Here is a 25,169-nt window from a genome sequence, read left to right on the forward strand (position 1 = left end):
GCCTGCAGTCTTACTGGGACTTGGAAAAATTACAGTTTAGAGGTAAATTCTTCATTATTTCAACTAAAAGCCATTTTGCACAACTAACAAATGAACCAGTGCTTGTGAAATGGTGACCTCTAACTGGAATGGAGCGAATGGAAATTTCTATTGCTATTTTAGTGTATACTCAGTGTATATACCCCCCAAAATTGATTCTCAGCTAAAATAGTTTGGGCACATTTTGTCATTTATCTGTAAGAGGTGTAGGGCCAGAAATAAATGAATATATAAAAAGTAAAGAGGGAAGTGGTGTATGATGTGAGAGAAGAGGAGCTGAGAACAATGGCTTTAAGTCTTGACAAACACTTAGCTGAGGCCTTTAGACTGACACTTGGGAGCAGACACGTCTGCCTGCATACCAATGGCAAACTCTGTCGCTCCCCATCCAACTCACAGTCTTTTGATGTTCCACTCACAGTGTTGGGAGGTGAACAGCTATGGAAGGTACAACAAAGACACTTGATGAGCAGGAAGAATGAAAACGCTCTTACATAATTAATTTTGTCTGAAAATATTAAAGCATTTTTATTTCTCTTTCTGTGCAATAGCTGTGCCAGATCAGTTGTGACTTGCCCTTAGATGGAAAATTGTTAGTGCCATTTCACAAAAGTGTCCATACAGTATTTTATAGGGATGCACCAATCCGATACTGGTATCGGATATTGGAGCCGATACTGGAAAAAATACAATATCGGGTATCGGCTACAAATATCCGACACTGACGCCTTAAAACATAACTTTAACGACCTAAATCTAAGTGAATATGGGATTTATATCCAATTGCTGAGTTAGTTTTAACCTCTGCAGATGTATTTTGATCGCCACGCAAAATTTCGTGGTTAGCATCAGTATGCTAAAGCTAGTTAGTACACTTATGCTAATGAAAGCTAATCAAGGCTGGGTCAAAAACTATATAGAATAGAGAAATATAGAAATACCTAAAGTAGCTTTATAAAGAAATAACTGATCTAACATATTTGTAATACTTCTTGTGGCTTGTTTATTAATGTAGCCTAAAGCCTGTCATTTACCCAATGATATTTAGTGTAGAAAAGTCCAGTGAGCCTTGTTAAATTGCATCCAAGAGTTTATCAATAGATATTATTTATAATTGATCTGTAACATCATGACAATAAAATATGACTTTATTGATCTTAAAATGGAGAAAAGAGTCTATTAGATTTTTCACTCAGAGAAAGAAGCTTTTTAGAAAGTCTCTTGGTATCACTAAATATCGGATATCGACAGATACTCAAATCCCAGTATCAGTATTGGTTGCAAAAAAGCTGGATCGGTGCATCTCTAGTGTTTTAAAAATGTTAAAAAGAACTCCACTGATTATTTTGACTTTCTTTCCATTTGGTTAAATGTAATCATTTTGTTTTTAGCTCAGAAAAAGCACAGACACTTCCACCAGGTTAAATAGGTGGACACAGGGTGTATATTAGACTTAACTCAAGTACACTTTGAATATCTAGTCTGCACACACATCTGCTGGCACTACACCAGACCTTATCTTCTCCGAATGAGCCAGACTCATCCAAGTTACCCAGCTCCCTTAAGTGTGTCCTTGTGTATGTGCACTGGGAGAAATTATTAATTACCAGTCTAATGAGCGCAAAGCTGGGTTCTGCTTCATTGCGCTCTAACTGTCCTGTGTGGATGTTTGTGTTTGGTGCCACAGCGACAGGGGGTCTCATCACTGCGGCTTCTTAAACTTTGGGTGCTCTCAGATGTGCTAATATGCTCACTCACTATTTCACACCTGAGAAATAATAGCTGTTGAAAAGGTGTTGAAAAGTTAATAGTCAAGCAAAACGTCTATCTTAAAGTGGAAATATTGTGCGTAATTTTAACTTATGCCTTGCATTTATATTTCATGTTTTATCGTTTACAATTATGAGTATGTGTAGGACACTTTTTGAGCAAGGACTGAGTTTCAAATCACCTCGGTTTTGCATAATTCCCATAAAACCTGTGTGAATGAAGCAATGTGATGTAAATGTATGTCATAGTTAAAAGCTTCTTCAAGTCGATTTGCTGAATAGGTCCCCTTTAATATTTTTATATGGTTGGTTGATGCACTTGGTTTTCCGCAGTGTGATAAACGTCCAACTTTATTCCTTGCAGGGTTGCGCTGGCTACACCATGATAAGTAAAGACAGCATTGACGTTAATCTGTCCTCCTCCCGCTAGGAAAGAGGCATAAGCTGGAGGAAAGAGGGGGGTGAATCAAGTGGGAGAGTTGTGGCAAAAGCTATTGTGTGTATTAAAATAAATCTGTAGATACACATGGATATATTTACTTTTTAATTTAGTAATTGCAAGGGAAGTTTTCTGAAAATAGGTTTGCTGTTTGGCTATTGATTTGGTCATATGTTCAAAACCAGGCCCTGGATATTGTTTTCTGTGTGTTTCTCTATAAATAGCTCTAATGGTAACGTAAGCAAGGGCTGCGCTTAGTGGTTTTCGCATTGATTTGCTGGTCGGCTAATGCACAATCATCTTTACCATTTGTGCTTCCAAAGATTCCAGCTCTGCTCTAATGAGAGCTAGTTAAGACCCCCGAGGAACAATTAACCACCACTTTACCCAGCGGAGGTGCAGGCTCGTGCGAGAAAGGAGAGTGACTAAAACCAGTGCCTTGCAGAAACACCAAATAGCCAAATGATGGTAGAATTTTAATTTCACCTTTGAAAAATCTTTTACTCGCCACTTTGGCCAGTGGGTCTTATGCATGGAAAGTTTTTTAATTGAAACTCTTTTGATTACAGAATGATATGGTTTATAGGCCTATATTTCATAACAATGAAAGTGCACCAAAAAGGTAAATAAAGCATATACATGGCCAGTAAAATGACAAAGAAACAAGTAACATTCCAAAAGGACTAGCCAGAGTGACCCGTTAGCAAAAAGTGAACTCCAGCCCTGAGTAAAACACTGAGAAATTGAAGATGTATAACAGGTGGGAATAAAAATGCAGTGCGAGCCTCTGCTCTCATAACAAAATAAATCTCTGCTCGCCTTCATTTGTCTGTTTGTCGGTGCGTCCGTGAGAATGTGGTTAAGGTGCCCCTGAGGGGTGTCCTGTTGCTGTCGATGTGTGTATCCCCGTGTCTGGCGGTATGTGTGTGCTAGAATTACCCAGAATGCTTTAGCAATTGACTGGTTGGCTAATGGTGGTCTCTGTTTTCCTCTGATGGTCATTGACTAGGCCTCCCCATCAATAGCTGTTTTTACTGCTGTAGTCCAGAGGCATGTGTTGCTTTGGACTGACTATACAGGCCTTGAAGTTACTACTTTTATTTAGGAATATTAGGCCCTTTTCCAAATACAGTATTATACAGTTGCAAACTTAAGTAGCTATTTGGTTAATTTGTTTGTGGTCAGATTTTGAAAGCATTTTGGGATTGGTGGTGAATGTGGAAAAGTACACATTGTAAACATGTAAATTGATTTAAATGTGCACCACTCCTGGTAATGTCTTTGCTTTCTCATAAGTTATTTTAGATGTGCAGTTACTGACAGCACCATATAGCTGTCAGTGGAGTTAAGATTTTGCAGTGAAAGCTCATGTATGTAAATAAGGGTTTATGAGTAGAACAGAGAATGGTGTGTTTTGGTCAAAGGTCCTCCATATTTTTGTTTCTCTTTTGAGTTGTTCCCCTCCTGCCTTTGAGCACTGAGTTTGGAAAGGATTTTGTCTCACAGACACTCAGCAGGACTATCACCACACTCCCCTAGAGAGCACTCATCTGTCCCTCCTCCTCTCCTGCCTCCTCCATTCTCTCTCCCTCCTCTCCCCCCCTCTGTATTCCTCTTTCTAGCCTTCTATCCATCCTTCCATTGATTGCCACTATTCTTGGACCCGTGTTAGCCCACTCCAGCCCGGCTCGGGTTTCCCTTTCCTTCCCACCACTTTTTTCAGCTGTGCGCCCCCATATACACAAACCACTGCCCCTCTTTGGCACTATTGGGATTTGATCAATTGAAAAACAAGTGATATGTGACAATGATAATATAGAAGATTTTGATTTTTTTTTAAAAGTCAAAATCCCCCCCAAAAAGCAAATCAAAATTACATTCAATAATATCCACCTTCAAACAAAAGGATTTAGTCACGGGTTTTGTAGATTTTGTGGACATTTGATCATTCTTTATCGGTAGTGGGATGTTTTTGAATTGTGGCTGTTTAATCTCATCTACAATGGAGAACTCCTGTACGACTGACGGCTGACACAAACAATACCTTTCACTGCAACCTTTTATCATTTTGGTTTGTTTCCAATATAATACTAATCATCTCCTCTGGGAATTTCCAGTTTTTTTGTGCTGGGTTAGGATTATGATGACTCATATTACTATGAGATAAATTAGATTTCTGTCCTGTTTCCATGCTATTTACCATGTTATTAGGTCACCCTGCCAATTGTATTATTTTATGATGCTACTGTTTAAGTGCTGTGAGTTCTTTCTAGTGAAAACACGGATGGCGAGAAATCCTGAAAAATGTGCAATTCCTCCTGACTGCAACTTCATTTTCTGCTCATTAGTTTAAACAGGGCGATTGCTGCCTCGTCACCTCTAAATGGCCTAAGTGGTCCTTGTATTGACAGTCTATAAGAAATGGTCAATTTTATGAGAAAAGCCGAGTTGATCAATAGTCCGATTACTCTGGGAACAAGGGAGCTCAGTGCTAATTCATTTACGCATTCAATCAGATCTCTAGGTTTTTATTCACTTTTAATTCATTTTAACATACAGTAGCTGACTTGCATATGGTGTAATACATCCTGCTAAAACAATGATATAATTAATTTAAATTCTGAACATACTTCATTTAAATTAAATATAGCTGAGTATTATTTACAAAGAAACATAAAAAGAAAATGAAAAAAATGAATGATGAGGCTGCAGACTGCTGTGTGCAGTCAATGTCATTTGATTCAATTCTGGTTGATCTAAAAAGAACAAGGAAGTAGCATTTTTGTGAGGCACCAAAACCACATAATAAATGTCATGGATCCAGTAAAGATATTGTGGAAGCCCGTTGTAGGGAAAACCGGACAAAAGGTGATGACACTCTAAATATTCTGTGTCATTGGACTAAGTCCTCTGTGCCGGTATTAGTGTCTTTGCTGGAGCAGTAGATTGAATGCATTTCCACATACCTCTATGGAAATGAAGTGCCACACACACTTGCACAGTGGGACAATCAGGTCATTCCAAGGTAAAAGGACGAGGATATAGTCAAATATTCATACTGTACAATTACTCTGTGTGTCAGGCTTAGGCCTGCTACAAGCAGTTGTCTTTAATTGAGGTCTTGACGCCTTAAGCAGGCGCTTAGGAGAAAGATAATACCTGCACAGTTGTGGGTAAATACAGCTGAGCTCTGAAATGCACCCACATGACCTCAGCTAAACCAAATACATGCAAAGTTATTATAAATAACTTATTATCTGTTTCAGTATGATTGAACAAATGCACAAATCTGATAACTTAGTTATTATCAGTCCAGCTGCAGTGCAGTGTATTTACTTTAAATTAGGGCATTATAAATGTATTCTAGATTCTGAAATGAGTGGAAATACATTTGAATTTTGTGTGCAGAAGTTTCTTTGGAATATTTCATTAAGATAAAAAAAATGTTTGCTATAGATTAAAAGGTTTGTTCCTTTCTCGTCCGATATCATGCTATAATTATAACATTTTCACTACAATGTATAATGCATTGTATAATTTATGGTCTAAACAAATATGTAGAGGCATATTGTATCAGCAGTTTTAAGTTATTGTGTTCTTTAGTGTCCTTCAGTGAATCTGATCTGATCTGTATCTGGTAGATGTTTCAAAGCTTTCAGATGAACAAACCTGCACTTGTTGGCTCAGACAAATATATGTGCAGCTAATTAAGCAGTGTTTTAGTATTTTGCTTCTTGTTGCTAGCTGCAGATCCAGACTTGGTTCAGAGTGGATGCGGTGGTCCCCACCCGCCCTACTTTCCACCCTCTTTCTAATCCCTTAAAAGCACTTAGGAAATTGGCGCGGCCCGACTTCTTCTGCCTGCCTGTCTGTCTGTTGGTCGGCACAGCAGCTGATTGGGGGAATCGAGGCTCCTAATTGGATCATGAGAGTGTGATGCAAGTGACAGGAGCCACATTATGGGAAACTGACTTTGTGCAGCGTAACCCTCCTGAGATGACCCTGTCCCACTGGGCACACTGTGGGTTTGTGTGTGTGCTCAGGCTGACCTCAATGTGACTAAGAGCCTCTGTTGATCAAGAGCAGGCTGCAGTCACAAAACAGTTTGATGAAGAGTACACAGGAAGAGATGAGCAAAGAAAAAGATTACGCTCATGTAACTAAAGTCATTCCACTAAAATCTGTCTCATTTAGAAGTGACTTTTTGAATGAAGTGTTGATACAGTCCAGTAAATAAATTACTGAAAAGCAACTTTGTCTTTTCCATTACTCTGTGCACTGCGAGTGTGTAGTTTGTTACGGTGTAAATTGATAGTGTCACTCCTCTTTGCTGCATTACAGGAAGTGTGGAGCTGTACATTCAGTTTCCTAACTGCTTTCTATATTACACTATCGCAGACATCTGATACCTCTAAATTTAGTGGCTGCCAAAGCATTTTCTCTCCTGGCAAATGTATCAGGCTTATTAGTATAGCGCTTTACTTTGATGTAAATATAAATCTAATATTTTAATGGATACAGTATAACAAGCATAACTTTACTAGATTTATGTTCAAGTAATATACCCAGTAGTAAGTTGAAAGGAATACATTTTGATAAATTGCCATTCCTTTCTTGGTGATGCACAGCCTAATTGAAGTAAGTAATACTTTTATTTCATGTTTCCAAAACTCTGTTGGATCTATATTAACCATCTGTATTTTGATCTGTTGAGTTGGCCCTTTGATCATCAGAAAACTCACCACTATTAAATGTGTGTCCATATATATTGTGTTACATTGACAAGCAGCACGGTCGCTTGTCAATGTGTCATTACATACCAGCCCGTGTGCCCCGGCCTGTGCGTGTCACTGTGTGCCAGCAGATTGTGCACATGTCATTGTTATGTGAGCATGTGAAATGTTTTGGGCACGTTGGAGTTGATGTTGTTGTGTGCGTAGCTGTGTGTCGCTGGAGTGCACCGCTACAGCAGGGGCGTCTGATCCCTCCACCTTTTAAGAACATCAGAGGGTGTGAAAAGCACTGATTGCCCTAACCGCTCTCATTGGGACTCAAACCCCGGCTTAGTTGTGCTTGAGCGAGTTTGGAGAGACAAGACAGACAGAGAGGGAGAGAGAGGGTACATGCACGTGAGGAAGACGAGGCACGGGAGCACAGAGAGGAGCCGCTAAATTTGTGTGGTGTTTTCAGACCGCATTACATCACCAAGATTCGGTTTAAGTTAATATTTTCCAATCATTGCTAGTTTTGTTTTAGATCATTATAGTTTTATGAAACTGCCTATATGAAATACTTCTTCATTACTGATGTATAATGCTAAGCGGTGTTGGCATTACTCACCCATAAATGCATCACTGGTCACGCTCCACAATACCTGCAAGAACTCATATCACGGAAACCCTCCAACCGCACCCTCAGGTCATCCAGTAGCCTCCACCTTCAAGTTCCTTCAACCAAACGCCGAACCATGGGGGACAGAGCCTTTTGTGCTGCTGCACCAAGGCTTTGGAACAGCCTCCCCGCGGATTTGAGGGAAACAAGCAACCTGGACTTTTTTAAAGCTAATTTGAAAACATTCCTTTTTAAGAAAGCTTATAATTGTTGATGTTTTTAATGTGTGTGTTGTCTTGTAGCACTCTGAGATTCTTTGAATGAAGAGTGCGTTACAAATAAAATTTATTATTATTATTATTATTATTATTATTATTTAAAACAAACAATATATTCTTGTATTGAGTTTTAGCACGGCTTGTAGCTAAAGAGTGCAGCTCAATGTCAGATGGGTCAAAGGCAGCGTTGACTGTACAGTGAAGCAGACTGAAGTGTGAGAGCTGCCGACTGATATCACCTGACATTTAATACACACTGTTTACACGGGTTGAAAGTGTTGTTTATTTATCTGCAAATCATAAAGATACTGCAGCTTAAGAATACTGACCTTCACACTGTAAACAGAGTAAGGGAGCCAGGGATTTGAAGTACTTTGATCTGGCTGTAGACAAATATTCATGAAAGGTTGCTTGATAAATGTATATTTTTGCACATTAATATATAGTTTTGTCTAAAATACTTAAGAAATAGTAGTTTAATAATTGTTTAATACTTGTGACTAGCATTTATTTAAAGTTTTTTGTATGTTCTCTGTTGCAAATATTGATATTGGGGGAAATGAATAAAAAGAAAAGATTGATCTTACTCGGAAAACACTTTCACGCTCAGGCCCAGTGCACCACAAACAATGTTGGAGTAGATTTATGTGGAGCATAGGGGTCCCGGGGTCAGATCGGGGCTGGTAACCAGAGGCCTGACCCCCTGCTTAGGCTGGGGATTTGAGGCACAAACACACAAACTGCGCACTGCACACATTCTTAGATCACTTCTACTACTTCAACTGGGATGGGTTTGTCAAAGTTGGTGAAGTTTTATAATATTGGGATTATCATCCTTACTGAGAAACAATCTGAACAAGTATATAATGCTGAGAAATGCGTGTTGGCCTCTTGCGTCAGGGCGGGGGTCAGGTGTGAGAAGGCTCTAATAGGTTCCCCCGACAGATGAGGTGTCAAGACCGGGACACACTCATGTCATCACATATAAAGGCTGGAGACACACACAGAGCACAGCTCAGGCTCTTTGTCCACAGTCACTGTCCTAATGTACGAGTACAGTATGTGACAAACAGGCTTACGGTAGAAATATACAACATACATTTAATTTAAAATGACAAACTAGAGCAGCACAATATCAAAACTGTATTTTTGTTAGATAGTTGAAAAAAATAATGCAATGTTTTGACATTCTAGCGTGTTAAGTTTAGTTTATGTCGTAGTCTTAAAACTTATGGAAAACTCAAAAACAGGAAAATGAATGTGTTTTGTGGACGATCTGTTAGATCTGAATTAGTACCTTTAACAAATCCAACAAATCCCATATTAATGTCACTGTGGCGGTCTGTGTTTGGGCTGCGAGTCACTGTGTGCGAACTTGTGCACGCGTCATTATGGATTGCCACATTGTGCTCTTGACAGGATCATAATTACGAGCAGTGATGAAAGCTACCAAGTGCCTTTTCCCTGCATGGCTGCGTGTGTTCATGTGTGTGTGTGTGTGTGTGTCGCCCCGTGTATCATATTTGTCATCGGTGGCAGCACGATCCCTGTTAGCACACAGTAGCCATGATCACACCTCCATCTTCCACTAATAGGAGCGTGGCAGGCTGAAGGTGAGCAAAGATAGATAGATGGATAGATACGAGATGCCCATTCAGACAGACCTTCCAGCTACACCAAATATAGGTATGAGCCTGCACTTTCTGGCTATCAAACGTTTGTAAAATACAAAACGGTTATCTAAAACAAACTACATTTAGATACAAGTTAGGGCAGCACAATATATCACCAAATTATTCTTAGACAAAACATCCACATTACAAAAAGTTGCAATATATAAAGTAACCACTGAGGTCTTTTATCTGACTGAGATGAACACACAGCCTAAAATAAAGTTAAAGCTGTGCTAATGTTCAGCATTAGTCACCATTTTACTTATTTAACTCCATTTCAACCTTGTTTTGGTCCTTTAGTATTTCTAGTCTTGTTTTGCCATGTTTTTGCCAAGTCTTTCTTTTTTGATGAAGAGTTTAAGAAAATGTGTTTGAATTTAATTGAATTTAATTTAATAACACATGCTGTGTTGAAATGGTTTCATTCAATTGAATTCAATTTTCAAGACAGTTACCATATTACCCCATTTTTTCTCATAACATGCAGCCTTAATCTCATGGACTGTAATTTTCTTTTGTAATTGTGTCATTTGTAACACGGCCCACCTTAGTGGCAAGGGGTTACAAGTGCAGTCCTGAGGCATTTTCAGCTCATGTGGCAATTTATTTATGAAAAAGTAAGTAAGTGCTTTATTTGTCATTATACAATTGTACAGTGGAATTGCGTAGATCAGGTTAGTCCTGAGCCGCTGCGCCTTTGTGGGCCAACCTGGTAAAGGGGAAACCAGAGCACCTAGAGGAAACCCTACGCAGACACAGGGGGAACAAGCAAAGTCCACACAGAAAGACACGTAAGTGGTGAAGAGCGTTTTTACTGGCGTGTGTGCCACTATAGCTGGGTGGCACTATCTTTACCTGCCCCCGTAGTCAAATCACAGTGAGGACAGAGGAGAGTCTTGGGGGGGTTATAAGAGCGAGACTGGGGGTGAAGCCGAATGGAGAAGATGGAAGAAAGATGAGAGGAGTCAACAGAGAGGGGCTGAGAGAGAGAGAGGGGGAGCGACGAGAGGTGCTCAATTTGCCATCACGGGTGCAACGGGGCAGAAAGTATCCAAGAAAGAGGATGAGTGTGTATGTGTGTGTGTCTAACAAGGGAGAAAAGACAACTCATTTGAATGTGAGATACAGGGGAGCGTGTGGGGAGGGAGGGCCGAGAGGAATGAATATGGATTACTGGGATGAAGATTCTATTATTTTCTGCCCGTTCCTCTGATCTCATGTCACAATGCTATAGGCTTCTGTGCGCTGCAGTGTCAAAGAGTGATTGAACAGGTACAGGCGCGGGACAAAAGATACAGCTACGTCCTGTGTTTAAGCAATACAAAGTGCAGTTGTAACAGCATTTGGACATTTACAATGTGCGGAAGTGTGTTCATGTGTTAACAAATGTAACTATAAAGACAAACAAGGTGTTATTCTCATGTTTTAATGATATGCTCAATTTGAAGTACAACAGATAACGACTGTTTGGACATTTGTGGCAGTCTTAAGCCTGTATAAAAATATAAATTCATGCTTTGTATCTCACTGTACCAAACTGTTTCCATTGCTTCAGCTCTTTCTGTCTTTCCGGTTGAACAAATGAAGGAGAGGGAGAATGAGGAAGATGTGGGTCTCGGTCAATTTGTCCTGACATGTCGAGATGCTCAGGAGGGAGAAAGGTGTCAAACATCTGAACACGGCTTTTAGAGAGGAAGATATTGAGGAAAATGGGCAAAACAAAAAACATGGTCGTAAAGCAGAAGTAAAGCAAAGTTGACTTGAGGCTCAGATTGGAGCCTTTATTCTAATGTTGCTCCTATTTTATTAAAGCCACACCGCATGGAATTTTACCCAATATATAAAATTGAAATACAGGCATTTATTTTACGACACATATTTTCTTCATTGAAAAATACCTCATAAATGTACAAACAAACATGAGCCTTTTTGACTGTAACTCTACCGGGAGTGGGGACGTCTCCAGCTCGTCTCCATGGAGATGTGACTAAAGGCAGCAGAATTTGAGATTTTAATAGGTTAGGTTCTCATCCAAATCCATTCTTTGATTACACAAAAATAGCATTTTCTGTGTTGAGCTGGTCATTAAGATCATGTTTTGTTCTGATGGCAACAGTATAGTCTAAAATGTTGCATAGAGTGCCTTTAAATATTCTACTATAATGAAAACTAGTATCATTATTCCATCCATCCATTTTCTTCCGCTTTATCCGGGGCCGGGTCATTATTATTATTGCAATGCATTTCTGAGACTAACTCCATGTCCATGTACATATGAACAAAGTACTTTTCATAATGTTTTGCAATAAACACAAGCGTTGGCTGAGTGGCAGTGAACAGGCAGTAGAGAGAAGAGCACAGACAGAATGGAGGTGGCCATAGTAAGTGGGGGACCCCTCTGATAGTGGCATGTCCCCTTCGTGTTGCAACAAGAGAGAGAGTGGAACGGACAGAGAAAGAGATGTCTAATCTTAGAGGGTAAGGGAGCGTGCACTCCCCTGGGCTTGTCGCGCTCAGCACCTTGTTAACCAGACATCTCTCTTTCCATCTCCATTTCCATCTCCTTTCCACTTTGTTTGTGCCTCCTGCCTTTCTGACTCAACCTGTCTGTGTCTGCCTGGCTACCTCTATGTCTCTGACCAGTGGGCAAAACAGTGTTAAAAGAAAAGCTTTTTCCTGGCTAACCTCGGGCTGTTGGTCAGTGTTGTGGTATTACTTTCTTGTGTAAAAACAGAGATATATAGATGATACAATATTCAAATAAAATGGTAGCCCTTAAACTGTCAAGAGGCATTGGCTAGACATGTCAAGCCTGAGATTAAGATGAAATACAATGCTATTGATTAATCATTTAGTGCATATGATTTTGTCCACTTCCTGAACAAAATGTGACAGCAGTAGTCCCTGGCTGGAGAATCAGTGTGGACTACAGGGTATTATGCCGCTTAGTGCTGAGCTTTGAGGTTTCAGGATGCTGTAAAACAATGTGAGAAGCACTTTCTACTAGTTCAGACACTGGCGTAATGAGAAAATACTCTTAATCCAGCGCACACATACACACAGTGACACGCGCAGAGGCGTATTTCTGCTGCCGAGTGGTTTCTTGGTGAAAGCATATTGCGAGAGAAGCAGTTTAAGGAGTGGCAATTATAGTTTTGGACAACGTCATTGATTTAAACTCTGATTAGAGGAAAGGTGACAGAGGTGGTACACACAATGCTGCGAGTAGGAAGGCTGAGTGGCACACAAACACAGTCATGGGAGTGCCCCTCTCCCCATCCTTCTGACTTCCCGACACACCTGACTGAAATATTGATGTCTCTCAAGTGCTGCTGTTCATGCCTAAGTGGAAGCATTTTGTTTCAACCCTTTGTATATAATGTCAGAATTCACAGACAAATCTCGACATATTTCATACTTACTTAATGCAATGTTTATTATGAAAGACTATTGAAGAAAAATGACTGTTGTGTCGTAGAGGCCACATTGTGGCAAAGTAGTCAAGCTTTGGTTTCTTCGTCAACTTAAAACATTCACAACTGGCTCGCCTTAAAGGGACTATACAGAGTTTAAAAATGTTAAAATTATGTATTTTCCTCCCACTTCATGTTCCAGCAATGTCCTAATGTGTAGAATGAGCCCAGATCAATTCACCACAACTGCCTCTAAAATCCTGCACTGTCACTCAAAAAGGTGTTTATTCGGGTCTTAATTGCTTTCATGCACGAGCTTAATATAGAAGGTGCAGTTACAAGTATGACCTGAGGTGGCAGTAGTGAGTATAAAATGGCCAACTTGTGTCTAGCCCTTTTAAGCAAAGAACTCTCAACATCTGTGAAGTCTTCACCTCCTCACTGCCCCTCTGTTTTTTTAGAATGCCCCCTAGAGGTAAAAGCCAAACAGTAAAGAAAGAACAATGTTGCTTTTGTTTTTAACAAAAAAATCCATATCTTTTTCTTCTTCTTTTTATTCAAATCTATTGTGGCACTTAACTAAACAAACTGCTGTCTCACAGTAACTGCTTCTGAGCGGCTTTTCATTTAGCATGTTATTAATATTAAATGAGAATCATTTGTATCATAGCGCACCACTGTCCTTACGGTGTAGAGCCGGGCAGACATGTGTAGGACGGAGCTTTGTTTCTGGTAAAAATTGTGATTTTTAATGGTTTGCATATAGTTTTATTGTTTTTAGCATTTAATAATAGAAAAGTGATGGGAAAGACATTTAAGAAATGTTATCAAATAAAGTCAACCATATTATGTGGGATTCAATATTCAGAAAGAAGATGGACGTTTTTGATTAGTTTTAATTATTCCGCTTACTCTGTATATCTTGAGTGTGTCCTCTGCGCCCCTGCATTGTTCCCTCTTGTTTTCCTTCACAAAAAGTCATGGTCTGACAAGGTGCTTGGCTCTGTAGAAATTATGCCTTGTTTATAGGTATTTATTTCCTCTTGACAGTTTAATTATTTCTGGCCCCATTGGAGGAAACCATATAAAAAAAAACCTCCTGTGTTCATACACGTTCTAATTAGGAATGCTGGGAAATTAAAACAGAGTTGTTTCGAAATGCTGTCATTTTTCCTTGGCCTCGCCTTGGAATTATGTCTCAATCAGCACAAGCGGAAATAATTACTTGTATACCTTCTAACTGCCAACATTTACCAAATGGCAAAGCAATTTACAGCCATCATGGCCCTAGAAGCAATCATTGGGTCAACTATAAATTCACTGGCGGACGATTGAGAGAGCAACAGTGGAGAAGGGTTGTTGTGCGAAGTTTAGAAAAGATAGATCTCCCGCTTTTGTTTTATATCCTCGGTGCCAGAACATGTCATTGTCAGTTGTCTTTCCCTCACATTTGGCGAGTACATAAAATTGACACACATTACACATGCTTCTCAAATGGAGATAGAACAGCAATTAAGTGATCATTTCCACACACTCCATTAAACACAGTGCAGCCATAGACAGCGACAAAGGCACACAAGAAAACACATGAACACAGACACTTAAGGCTTTAAGTAATTACTCACACACGTCACTGGCCACAGACAGTGCACTAGTGGCTTTACTGCTTGGCTCTGTCTCCTGCATTTAGTTTAGTTTAATCTTTATCTAAGGGACAATGTACAGAGACATTAAGCTCATAATAACTGTAAAGTGTAAAACATCGTCTGGTCAATGTAGTCAGTTTGGAAATGCGCTTCAGAAATCAAGAACTACACAGACCCTGCACTTGGAGCACTTCTTACATGTTTTTAAAAGTATTGCATTGCACCATAAGCCAATTATTAACCAAATGTGTGTTTGTAGACGTTGATTTTGTTAGCTGAGCAACATTCAAACTTGCAGGAAGGCACATCAGAGCTTCTCCGTCTTGAAACTGGATCTAGTTATTGAGGTTAGATTTCATATTTTGTTGTCCTTGAAAATGTTTTTTTTAAATTACCTTTCCTCTCAAGTCTGTGTTTTTATCCCTTTCGCCCCTTCATCTCGTCACCGCTCCCTCCTGCCGTATTTATCGGTGGTGGAATTATTCACTTGGCTTGTGGCTCAGTTTGAATAAATTGAGTGTTGAACTCTCGCGAAGAGGGGCTGTTTTGGCAGGCGTACATTCGTGTCCATGAAGTAAACGTGTGTGTTACATGTGTGTGTTGCATTAACAAAGAGACAGCGCATAGAGATGACTAATCCCATCGGAATAGCCCACTTATGTTCTGTTTGAGAGCGGTGTAATTAAAGGAACGCACCTCGCCCAAGTCGCCCAATTCAATACAAAACATTGGCTCTTGGCGGCACACATTCAGGGAAACACACACACACTGCTGACTCTATTCAGATACAAGTGAGACTTATTACAATCCACTTTTAATTTAGCCACGGAAAATGCAAAAACCTGGAAATAATACATGGATTAGGTAGCAGTGAGGAGAGCACGAGGTCAAGGCAATGACAAAAAGACTTGGGGACGAAACTAATTCTAAATTATGCTCATACTACTATAATAATAATAATAATAATAATAAAAGTAGTATTATTATTATAGTTATAATAATTATTATATGATGATTATTATTATTAGTAGTAGTAGTAGTAATAATATCATTATGGTGGGATTGTGGGAAAGAACTACTCTCTAGTAATGATTCACCCATTACAATTCAAAGTGTACATTAGACTTAAAAAGTGAGTAACTTAGTAAGAAAGTGCTTTATTTGTCATTGGGCGTGTAATGAAATAGTGTTTAGGTGTTAGTCCTAAGCCGCTGCGACTGAGCCGCGCCGCCACTCTGGGCCAACCTGACCAGAATATTTTCGGAGGTAGAGGAAACCGTAGCATCCGGAGAAAACCTGGCTGCCTTCAGTCTCCTCTGATCCTCTGAAATGGTGGAAATGGTTCACAACAAACGTACATCATAAATATTCAATATTTATGGTGGATAATCTTTCATAAAAGACTTTGTGAAATTATTTCAAATGTAAATGATTGTGTACTGTATGGTTTCTGCACTCGCTCTATAAACAAGGATCAAAATACCGTAAACTCCAGACTATTGAGCGCACCTAAATATAAGCCGCACCAACTAAATTCAGAAAGAAAAAAGAAAAATGACATATATAGGCCGCACTTGTCTATAAGCCGCAGGTGTCTGTCCATTTTGCAGCATAAGAGCACACACACACTCTGCACCAGGGCCGGTACGGGACAGGTTACGAACACAGCATAGGACCAGCAACACAAACAAGAGTCCCTCCTCTGCCGCTTCATTCTCATCTCCTCCTCGGTCGTTTCTCACAAACATCGTGCTGCATTTTCCATACTTTTACACAATAAATGGACACCAAAACTACTTATTTAGCCCACTGTGAGTTAAAACTGTTTTGAGAGAAAGAGCATAACGTGATGGTCTCGATGTAGTGCCAGATTAAAGCGCTGGCTTCTCCATGCTTTAGAAACGTGACCGACACATGCGCCCCCCTCCCCGCGCTGCAGTCTGGTAGCGGTCGAAGTAGGAAAAAAGAGCTGAACTACGGGACAACTCCATATGATATTCAGGACGGTCTTGAATTAGCCGCATCGTTGTATAGGCCGCACGGTTCTGGCTGTGTGAAAAAAGCAGCAGCTTATAGTCCAAAGATTATGACCAAAAGCTTTTGTTGTAGTTCACTGAATAAAGCTAGAATATCTGCTTTGGTGTTCAGGGCTGGACACAATATTATTCCCCCCTCAGGGCGAATATTCCCTTGTCTGAACCAGATATTGTTATGGTTGTGGCATGTAGAACTGTGGGGTGGTGTTTATTTGCACTGACACATAGAGCGAGAGAATATCACCTCTGTCAACTTTGGGGTCTGCGTTGTCTGTCCACGTGTGATGGGGTCAAGCTTTGGTTCCACCCACAGTCTCTCTCTGTGCATGTCGCAGTTTGATGAGGTCATTCCTTTCACTCCCCCATGTCAGACCCCCCCATAACCTGGTCGGACCTCTGACGCCCCTTGACCACAGCGGCCTGCAGCGCACTCTGTGTTTTTATACTGTATGTGCTTTGGCGACTTTTCTCCTCGCTTAGAATTCATGAAGCAGCAGAAAACGTCGTCTGTTAAAGGCTTTTTAGTGTATTTTGATGGTTACCATGTTGTTCCCTCATCATACTTGTGGTCCTGTTCATACTATTCATTCATGTTTGAGAAATCTTCACATTTTCCACAGGGACTTTTCGAAGTGCTCATACAGTGCTTCTCCCGTTTACCCCAAGCTCCTCCCACAGCACTGTGTAGTTGTGAATCGCTATAGGAGGAGACAAGGGGCTTATTTATCAAACTATTATTCATGCCAAACAAACAGTGTACATATTTACCCTGATTGGCGGTAACTGGATGTAAATGGAGTGTTTGATTGTTGAATACCGTGGCCTTCCCGCTCTAAAGGTTACTCAGGAAGAGTTCTAGTGACAGGCAGCAGAAGTCCCTTAAAGCCAGCAGCTTTTCCCAACAGCTGCTCTCCTCTCCTTGGCCCTCTCCCCTTCTCTCTTCTCGGGACATCACAGAGACTACACAGAAACATTACGACACTTCAGGGAACTATAACAAGCCACATCTAAAATCTTAAACCAAAGTGGAAAATAGTCTTTATTTGTTTTTGCACAAGTTGTTGTTCTAACCCACATTCAACTCCTGCGTAGGCGTTATGGAGTACACCTAAAAGTCTTGTTTATTTGGGCATAAAGGAAAAGTTTGCGCACATCTGTCTATTCAGTTTGAAATCTTAAAAGTTTGTTTTTATGATGTAAAAAATATGAAACTGAAAAAAATGTGGTGACCTGTAAATACATTTTAATAAAACTTTCGCAACTTTTTGTTGTATCGATACAATTTTTGTTTTCATTGTCAATTCTCATTTTCTATAAAGACAAATCTTTCTAAGTAGTACCGTGGATCCATACAGTCTGTCTCATATTAACTGCAGCTTTTTTGTTTATGTTTTGGACATGGCTCCCTGAGGAACGTTCAGTGTCAACATATTGTAGAAAATTGATAAATAAATTTGAAAATTAAAAAAAGAAAATGTCTTCACTCATTGCCCATCAAAGTTTAATTACACTGTAAATGTGTGTTGCGTTTTTATAGTGACTGACTGGACAATTATAGTTTTATTTGCTGGAGTCCACTTCAGTTTTATTTCTGGTGTTCGAGATTCCTCTGCCTTTGGATTTTCTCGCTGGTGCAGTGTGCAGCTGGTCAGTGGGGGGTCTGTGGTCCAATCGGCTGTTTCTTCTGTGTTGTGCTTGCTGACAAAGCTCTTCAAGAACGTCTATACACCTCTATCTCTGCAGTGCATTGCCTTTAAGTGCTGCCTGCAGAAGCATATACTTTACCTGAAAAAATGTATCGCAATATTCACTATATTCTATCTACTGCACATACTCTGGTAGTCCTGTGAGCAAGTGACAGGGAAGTGACCAGTGCCCATAGCACCCTCTGTTGGCTAATCATGAAGTGCGCCTGTGCATATTCTCCTCTTGTCTCATTGCTTGTGCTTGCAGGGATTTTGTATTTCCGAGAGGTGTTTATGGCAAATTTACAAAATAAATATGTTTTTAGCTTTTTTTCCCCCTGTTATTTAAAAATGGACTTTACCCCCTGAGATACATCCAACCAGACACAAAATCAAATTTCATTCCATCTTCATAAAACTCTCACAATAACTGAGTCCGTGGCTGTAAATATGACAGACACACATATATCAATGGGAAGCCACAGGGTCAACAGCTTAAGTGACCAACCTTTGGAATTTGTTAAGGATATATTTGACCAGTGTACACACGCGGCCCAGACACTGTGCCCCGAATGAACCTGCTGCACACTATTGAGTGGTGTGATTGATGCCAGTAAGAGTTGCAGCGGATAATTCTTCCACTGGTGTCAACAAGGGTCAGACGCACACACGGAAAACTGAGATGTGGGTCACCTGGGCAGCACACATAGACACCAAGCATTGCAGTGATTCTGTTAGGAAAACTGTAGAAGAAAATAAAATAGCGAACAAAGCTGATTTCCAGTGATGGCCTATATTTGGGAATATGCTATTTTGTCTGCTCTATAGAAGAGGAGGACCAAAGCTGAAAGTGGCCTAAAGGGGTCACTGTCAACATACCCACACACTCGGATCAACCAATCAATAACAAGCAGGGGGGAGAAGAAGCAGGACGATCTATTGTCTTATATATGTACTGATAGCCTTTATTTTCTTTCTCTTTACTTTATTCAATACAAACATAAACCATCATTTTAAATATGCAGCAACAACAAAAACAACAACAATTGGATGTTCCTGGATTGCATTGCTAGAAGCACAGTTGTGTGTGACAGCCCCGTGTGTGTGAGAGAAAGGGGGGCTTTAGTAAAAGATTTGTTTGCCCAGTAGTGACGGCACCATTGATTCACACTCATCTTTGTCGATGCTTATAAGCCCCTGGATACATCATAACTGGTGTGTGTGTGGTGTGTCGTGTTTACATGTGTGGGAATGCATATTGTTTGTCAGTGTGGAATTCTGGTATTTACTGGTTCTGGTTGCATTAGTATCTTGCAAACCATAGTGATAGTTTTTAATCTATTTTATAGACCACAGTAATGTTGGCAAACATCTATGTGTAAATCTGTTTTCCATCTAATGTCTTTGCGATTCAAAGTGGACTATTTAGTATTTAGTACAATTAGTTTATTCATTTCTCACTCATCATGTGCTGTATCTTGTGCTATTATCCAGGACATCCTTCTAACACTTGGTTTGAATAAACGTAGCAAGGCTTTATTCACACACACACACACACATGCACACGCACACAAAGACACACACACACAAATACACATCAAATATAGTGTGTTATATGATTATTTAACCCCAAACACACAATTATCACCAGCGCCGGCTCCAGAACAAGCAAACTGAGGGTGAGTTTCAAAAGGCTGCACCTGAGATTTTCGCCGTTAAAATACAGGGTGCAAACATTTCAAAATGAGGTTTCAATGCACCCGTTTGCACCCCTGTAGATCCGAGCCTTTTTTTTATCTCATAAATTTACATATTTGTATTAATTTATATATCTCCAAGCAAAAGCATTATTATTCCTCTTCTGTTTTATATTTATCTGTTGTACTGTATATCTAAAACATTGTGTACATCAGCTGCCAAACTACACATGCTTGTGCCAGCATGGCAGGGGTTTGACAAAGCAGCAGGCAGTTGGGAAAAGCTTGTCCCAATCATTCCCAAATCATTCCACAACAAAGGGCAAGTGGCTTGGAATTGCCATAATCCCGTCTTTTACTGCTGCGCACCGTTGGGTGTATTCTGTGCTGAGTCCATGTGTGTGTTTGTTATGATTTGGGTCCGTGTCGGGGTCAGGTTCACCCAGCTGTTATTCTTAGAGCATTTTAGGTCCTTTCGTCTAAAGTAGAACAAAATTAAGTGTATTTCTGTATTTTATTTTAGTTTTCGATCCTTGATGGCTTTTGCAGAGGGATTTTGAGATGAGGTGCTTGAAAACGCAGTGGAAACAAAAGTTTTTCTGAGTAAAAAAAATGTCCGATCCGGCGTCAAAGGAGCAAGTGAAAGATTCTCTTTAAATGCATCCTTCACCTGCTTTCTCCTCCTCCCGGTGCCTGTGCTCTTTGTCTGATCCCTCCTTCTCCACCTGCTCCTCTGCCTCTCTCTCCCTCCCTCTCCCCGCTTGGCTCCTCCCTTATCTCCACCCCTACTCATAACAATTGGTCCAGCATCCACCAACCACAGCCCAGCCTGGACCTGAGGGACTGCATATGCAAAGCACTGCTTAATATTCATGAGCTCCTATCGGGGCTTTAAGTCGTTGATTAGGACAGCGGCACAGCTTTCCGTCCCAACTGGCTGAGAGGCTGCCTGTGTGTGCACCTATAGCCCCTCTCCCGGCTCTCACATACACATCTCCAGTCACACTCGGGGCAGAGCCAGTGCAGCCTGCGCACAGCCTGCTAATTGTGTTGCTCTGTTCAAGCGGAAGGAAGGACTCAAAGACTCCCGAGAAAGAAGAAGAGAGAGGAGCCACAGCCAAACTTTACTTTTGTCACATTTTGCTGTTTTCTTTTTTCGGTGGAGGTTGACATGACAATGACCCGGTTTCGCCGATGGATTCGGTAGGACATCAGTTAGCCGAGTGTTTTTTAATGCACTCTGAACAAGAGTAGGTAAATTTTTCTTTTTTCTCTTGTTACTTCACTCATCAGTCAACTTCCATGTGCATCCTGTCTGCTGTGTTGTTTGTGTTGATGTGCTGGTATGCAGTTGGTGTCCAGCTCTGTGTCAAGGTTGTTCCTGTCAGTGGCACACGTCCACTGTCTCTGTTATGTGTGTGTTCGACTGCAGTGCATTGACAGCAGTGTCCCGCCAGCGCTGTTCTCCACTTGGGCTGAGATTTACACCCACACACCTGTGCACACAAAGCAAGGCTAGAGTTTCGTTAACTTCATGTTTTGTTCTTGCGATTTCATTTCACAGTATTTGTAATTGTTCATCAGTTTCTGCCGGCGCACCTTTGAGTTTGTATCTGTTTTCACTGCAGGATGCTTTCACCTGGACAGGACAGGGAGGTTAGTGGTGAGTTATAGGGAGAAGGCCCATCAGAAAGCTGTGAGCAGATGGGGGCCACGGCACTGTGAAATGCCAGGGGAGGTTGAATTTCAGCCGGTCACCTCAGCGTGTGGCCTGCGCAGGAATTAGAGCCCGTCCCACACTGACACACTCAGACAGACAAGTGCCGCGGAGCTGCTCCTTTGGACAGGGCTTTGCTCTTTTAGCGAGTGCTGCTCATGACACACTGATGGATCTGTGCGGGGTCATGCTGTGATTTCTGGACTGGACAATTAGACAAATGAAGCTCAGCAGAAATGGTCCTGGTCCTTCCCGGATCCGGCTAATAAGAGGTTCATGCCAAGTTCATGCCCAGGTGTGAGCGCACTGACCGCTTTCACTGCTTCAATCACTACTTCTTTTTTTCGTAGCTTAATAATGAAAGTCTGATTTGGCTTTTTTAAATTAGTGCACACTCTGAATATTATGTAAAACTTTATTACCCGCTTATCTTGAACTCAGATAAAGGAATGTGGATTTGTTGGATTACGGCCAATGAGACATAGCAAAAATCCCGAAGCCCTGATTTGAAAGAGCTTCACGATATCTCTGAAGCCGTCATCGCTCTGTATGTGAGACGTATGTCGGGGGGTTCTCTTCTTGTTCTTCAATTAAATCCTCTGAAGGTTAAATGGACTGTTGCTTATTTCATTTTTATAATTTCCAAATAATTATTCCATTGTGAATTTTATAATACATTCAGGAGTTGTTTTGAAATAAAAAGTTTCTTTAATTTAAATATCATTTCTTTAAATTGCATGGTTTTGTTTTCTATTTTTCTGGAAGCATTTTAAAATGTTTTAAAGCGGTTAATCAATTTCATGACAATTACATTGAGAAATTAAAGAATAATTTAAACAAATAATTTAGTTTAATTTAGAGTAGAGTATGTCTTGCCCACATATTTAAGTTCTTACCATTCTTTTTAAAATTACAATTTTATTTAGCCTAAATTCCATGTATTCTTCAAACAGAGTCACCTGTTCTTTGACTCCGCTCAGACTCCGTGTTTCGCTCTCCGCCGCACACTAATTAAAATATTAGTGATAATGATGATCTTACTGATAATACTCGCAACAACCAGCACTTAAGCTGTTAACGTAATTGTGCCCCTCTCGTGCCACCGTATACGTGGCATTTGCATGTCATTAGTATAACGCAGCACACTTTAACCACGTTTTGTATACCTTCAGCACGTTTTGTATGTTTTATTGGTCTTATAGGTGTGAAATGAAAACGGTCAGTTTCGCGCTGTGGCCCCAACGATGATCACACAACTCTGCCGTCCTGACGTAGAGAACAAAATTCGACGCCCGAATTCGCCATGTGTTTTCTTTTATTCAAATATAGATACGAGTGTCAGAGATTTTATTCATATCCAAAAATCTATTTTTTTCAAACGAACTGCGTCAAACAATTTATAAACTAATTCAAATGTGCTGCCAACTTTGAGATTTTTTAGAACTTTTTAAAATAAAGGCTTAAATCTCTATAAAGTATATACAAGAAAAATAAACTGAAGATTTTTTTTTCTTCCACTTCTTCAGAAACTTTTAAGCCCTGTATATTAATTTACTGTTCGACACAGCTTTATCAAAACAGCTGTAAAATGGCTCTAAATAAGCGTGCCGTCTTTATACTACGTGTATAATTTCTCTTCATTAATCTTTTTTCTTAAGTGCGGATCTCCCTGACTTTCATCCATCGGCGGGGCAAAGGCAGTGGTGTTTTGCGAGAGCCAGAAAGAGAGAGGGAGAGGGAGAGAGAGGGGGGTAGAGAGCAGAAGAGCGGAGGGAGGGACAGGGGGACCAAAGAGAGATTGCGTAAATTAAAATCCTTTTAATCTCCTTATAAAATCATTTACTTAATTCATCTGTCAAAGCATGTCAATATGTGGCCCGCTGATTTGTTGCTGCGGTGTGTATGCGCGCGCGCGTGTGTGTGTGCATTTGCATCTGTCTGTTGTCACGCATGGCCCCCGTGCCTCTGCCTGCCCCTCTGCCTCCCCGTGTGCTCAGATTGACCCGGTGGTGGCCCGTGTGAGGAGGTGTTGTTCTTTGTCGGGACCGTCCCAATAACGCCTATCTGTCAGTCTGTCAGCTGATAAGGAAACACACACACACACTCATTTCTTTCTTTTGCTCTTTTTTTTTTTTTTTTTTGGGGTGGCCTATGAAGACTGCGATCATTCCAGCGGTGGACTGGTCTTGTGAGGACAGAGAGAGAGAGAGAGAGATCAGGGCGAGCGAGAGGTAGTGCGAAAGGGGGCGGGGGTGCGGGGTTGAAGGGGGGGTGCGCTTTTGTCTGACACCAGCACTCATGGGGTCCGCCGGACAAATGCATACACGCATGAACGGGCCCCGGCGCAGTCTCTGTAAAAGCACCGTGTTCATTTGCAGGTTAAAAAAAAAAAAAAGGCACGGGAAATGCAATTACACACGCTTTGCATTTGTGTGAAATACGCAAGATCAGAGCAACAGAAAGAGCGGCTTTGGGCTTTGATTTATGCTCGATTCGTTGCTTTCCTGGGTGTGTTTGCGCGTGTTGGAGGTCAATCACCCCCCCCCCCCCCCCCTCCTCTCCAATGTGGTGGAGAAGCGTTAAAGGAGGACTCCACCAGCTGGGACAGAACGTGCACTTTCAATTGCTGTTTTAAGATTTTGAATTATGGGCCGTATAGTATAGATAGAATGGACTCTAGTAAGAGCGGATTTAAAGCCGGTGATCTTATAAAAGACTTATTTTATCTTTTCCCTCTCCTCTTCTTGGCATTTTGGCACCTATCAACATATTTAAGTGTCTTGCTGTATCAACCGTTCCAAAAATCCAAGTCGCATTTTATTTCATAAGATCAAAGTGCAACGGGCCGATGAGTTTCCTCGACTTTGAATCTGTTGCTGTTCTGAGCGTTTCATGCTAAATCGGCGACAAATTTGTTCCATTGGTCCGCTATCGAACAGCTTTAGATTCTTGAATGTCCCGTGTGTGTGTGTGTGTGTGTGCGCGCATGTGTGTGTGTGTTTGTGTGCCCATCATGTCCTGCTCAGGGCTAATGCCTCCTCTCAGTCCTAATCGGAGGAGACAGCAGAGACCGGGCCACAATGGAGCAGATTTAGATGGAGAGGTGCAGCGTGTGGGTATGAGTTAAAGAGGATTGTGTGAAAGGGGGCCGCAGTCAAATGTGTTTGTTCTTTGTAACTTAGAGAAGAAAAAAAATGGCTCGGGTGGAGAGCAATGCATGGCCCTTCTGCAGATCCAGGCCTAACGTTGAAGCATTTTGAGTGTGTGAAGATGGATTACGATAAGAAAATAAACGTGATAGAAACATTTCTTGTCTCTATCGTTGTCTGCATGTGTTGTGAGACGGAAAGGATCGGGCTGAACTTTAGGCTGGAATTCTTTCACCAAATTTGTATAACTTTGACATTTAACTTTTCCTATGAATATTTAGACTTTTAGGGTTAACT

General features: G+C 40.8%; 1 protein-coding gene across 7 annotated transcripts in view; it reads left to right on the forward strand.

Moving 5' to 3' along the window:
• The window catches only part of esrrga (estrogen-related receptor gamma a), an 86,621-nt gene that overhangs the window by 17,928 nt on the left and 43,524 nt on the right, over positions 1-25,169 (forward strand). For 2 of the 7 annotated variants that reach the window (XM_079554989.1, XM_079554991.1), the window contains exon 1: positions 20,913-21,256. The exons of 2 other annotated variants lie outside the window; for them this stretch is intronic. In XM_079554989.1, coding sequence (XP_079411115.1) covers positions 21,201-21,256 — 56 coding nt within the window. In that variant the 5' untranslated portion in view covers positions 20,913-21,200. Of the gene's footprint in view, positions 1-20,910; positions 21,261-25,169 lie in introns of those variants that run through there. 3 more of the 7 variants (XM_079554990.1, XM_079554992.1, XM_079554988.1) reach the window with 3 other exon arrangements.

Source organism: Gobius niger (assembly GCF_951799975.1).
Source record: "Gobius niger genome assembly, chromosome: 4".
NCBI classification, from domain to species: Eukaryota; Metazoa; Chordata; class Actinopteri; order Gobiiformes; family Gobiidae; genus Gobius; species Gobius niger.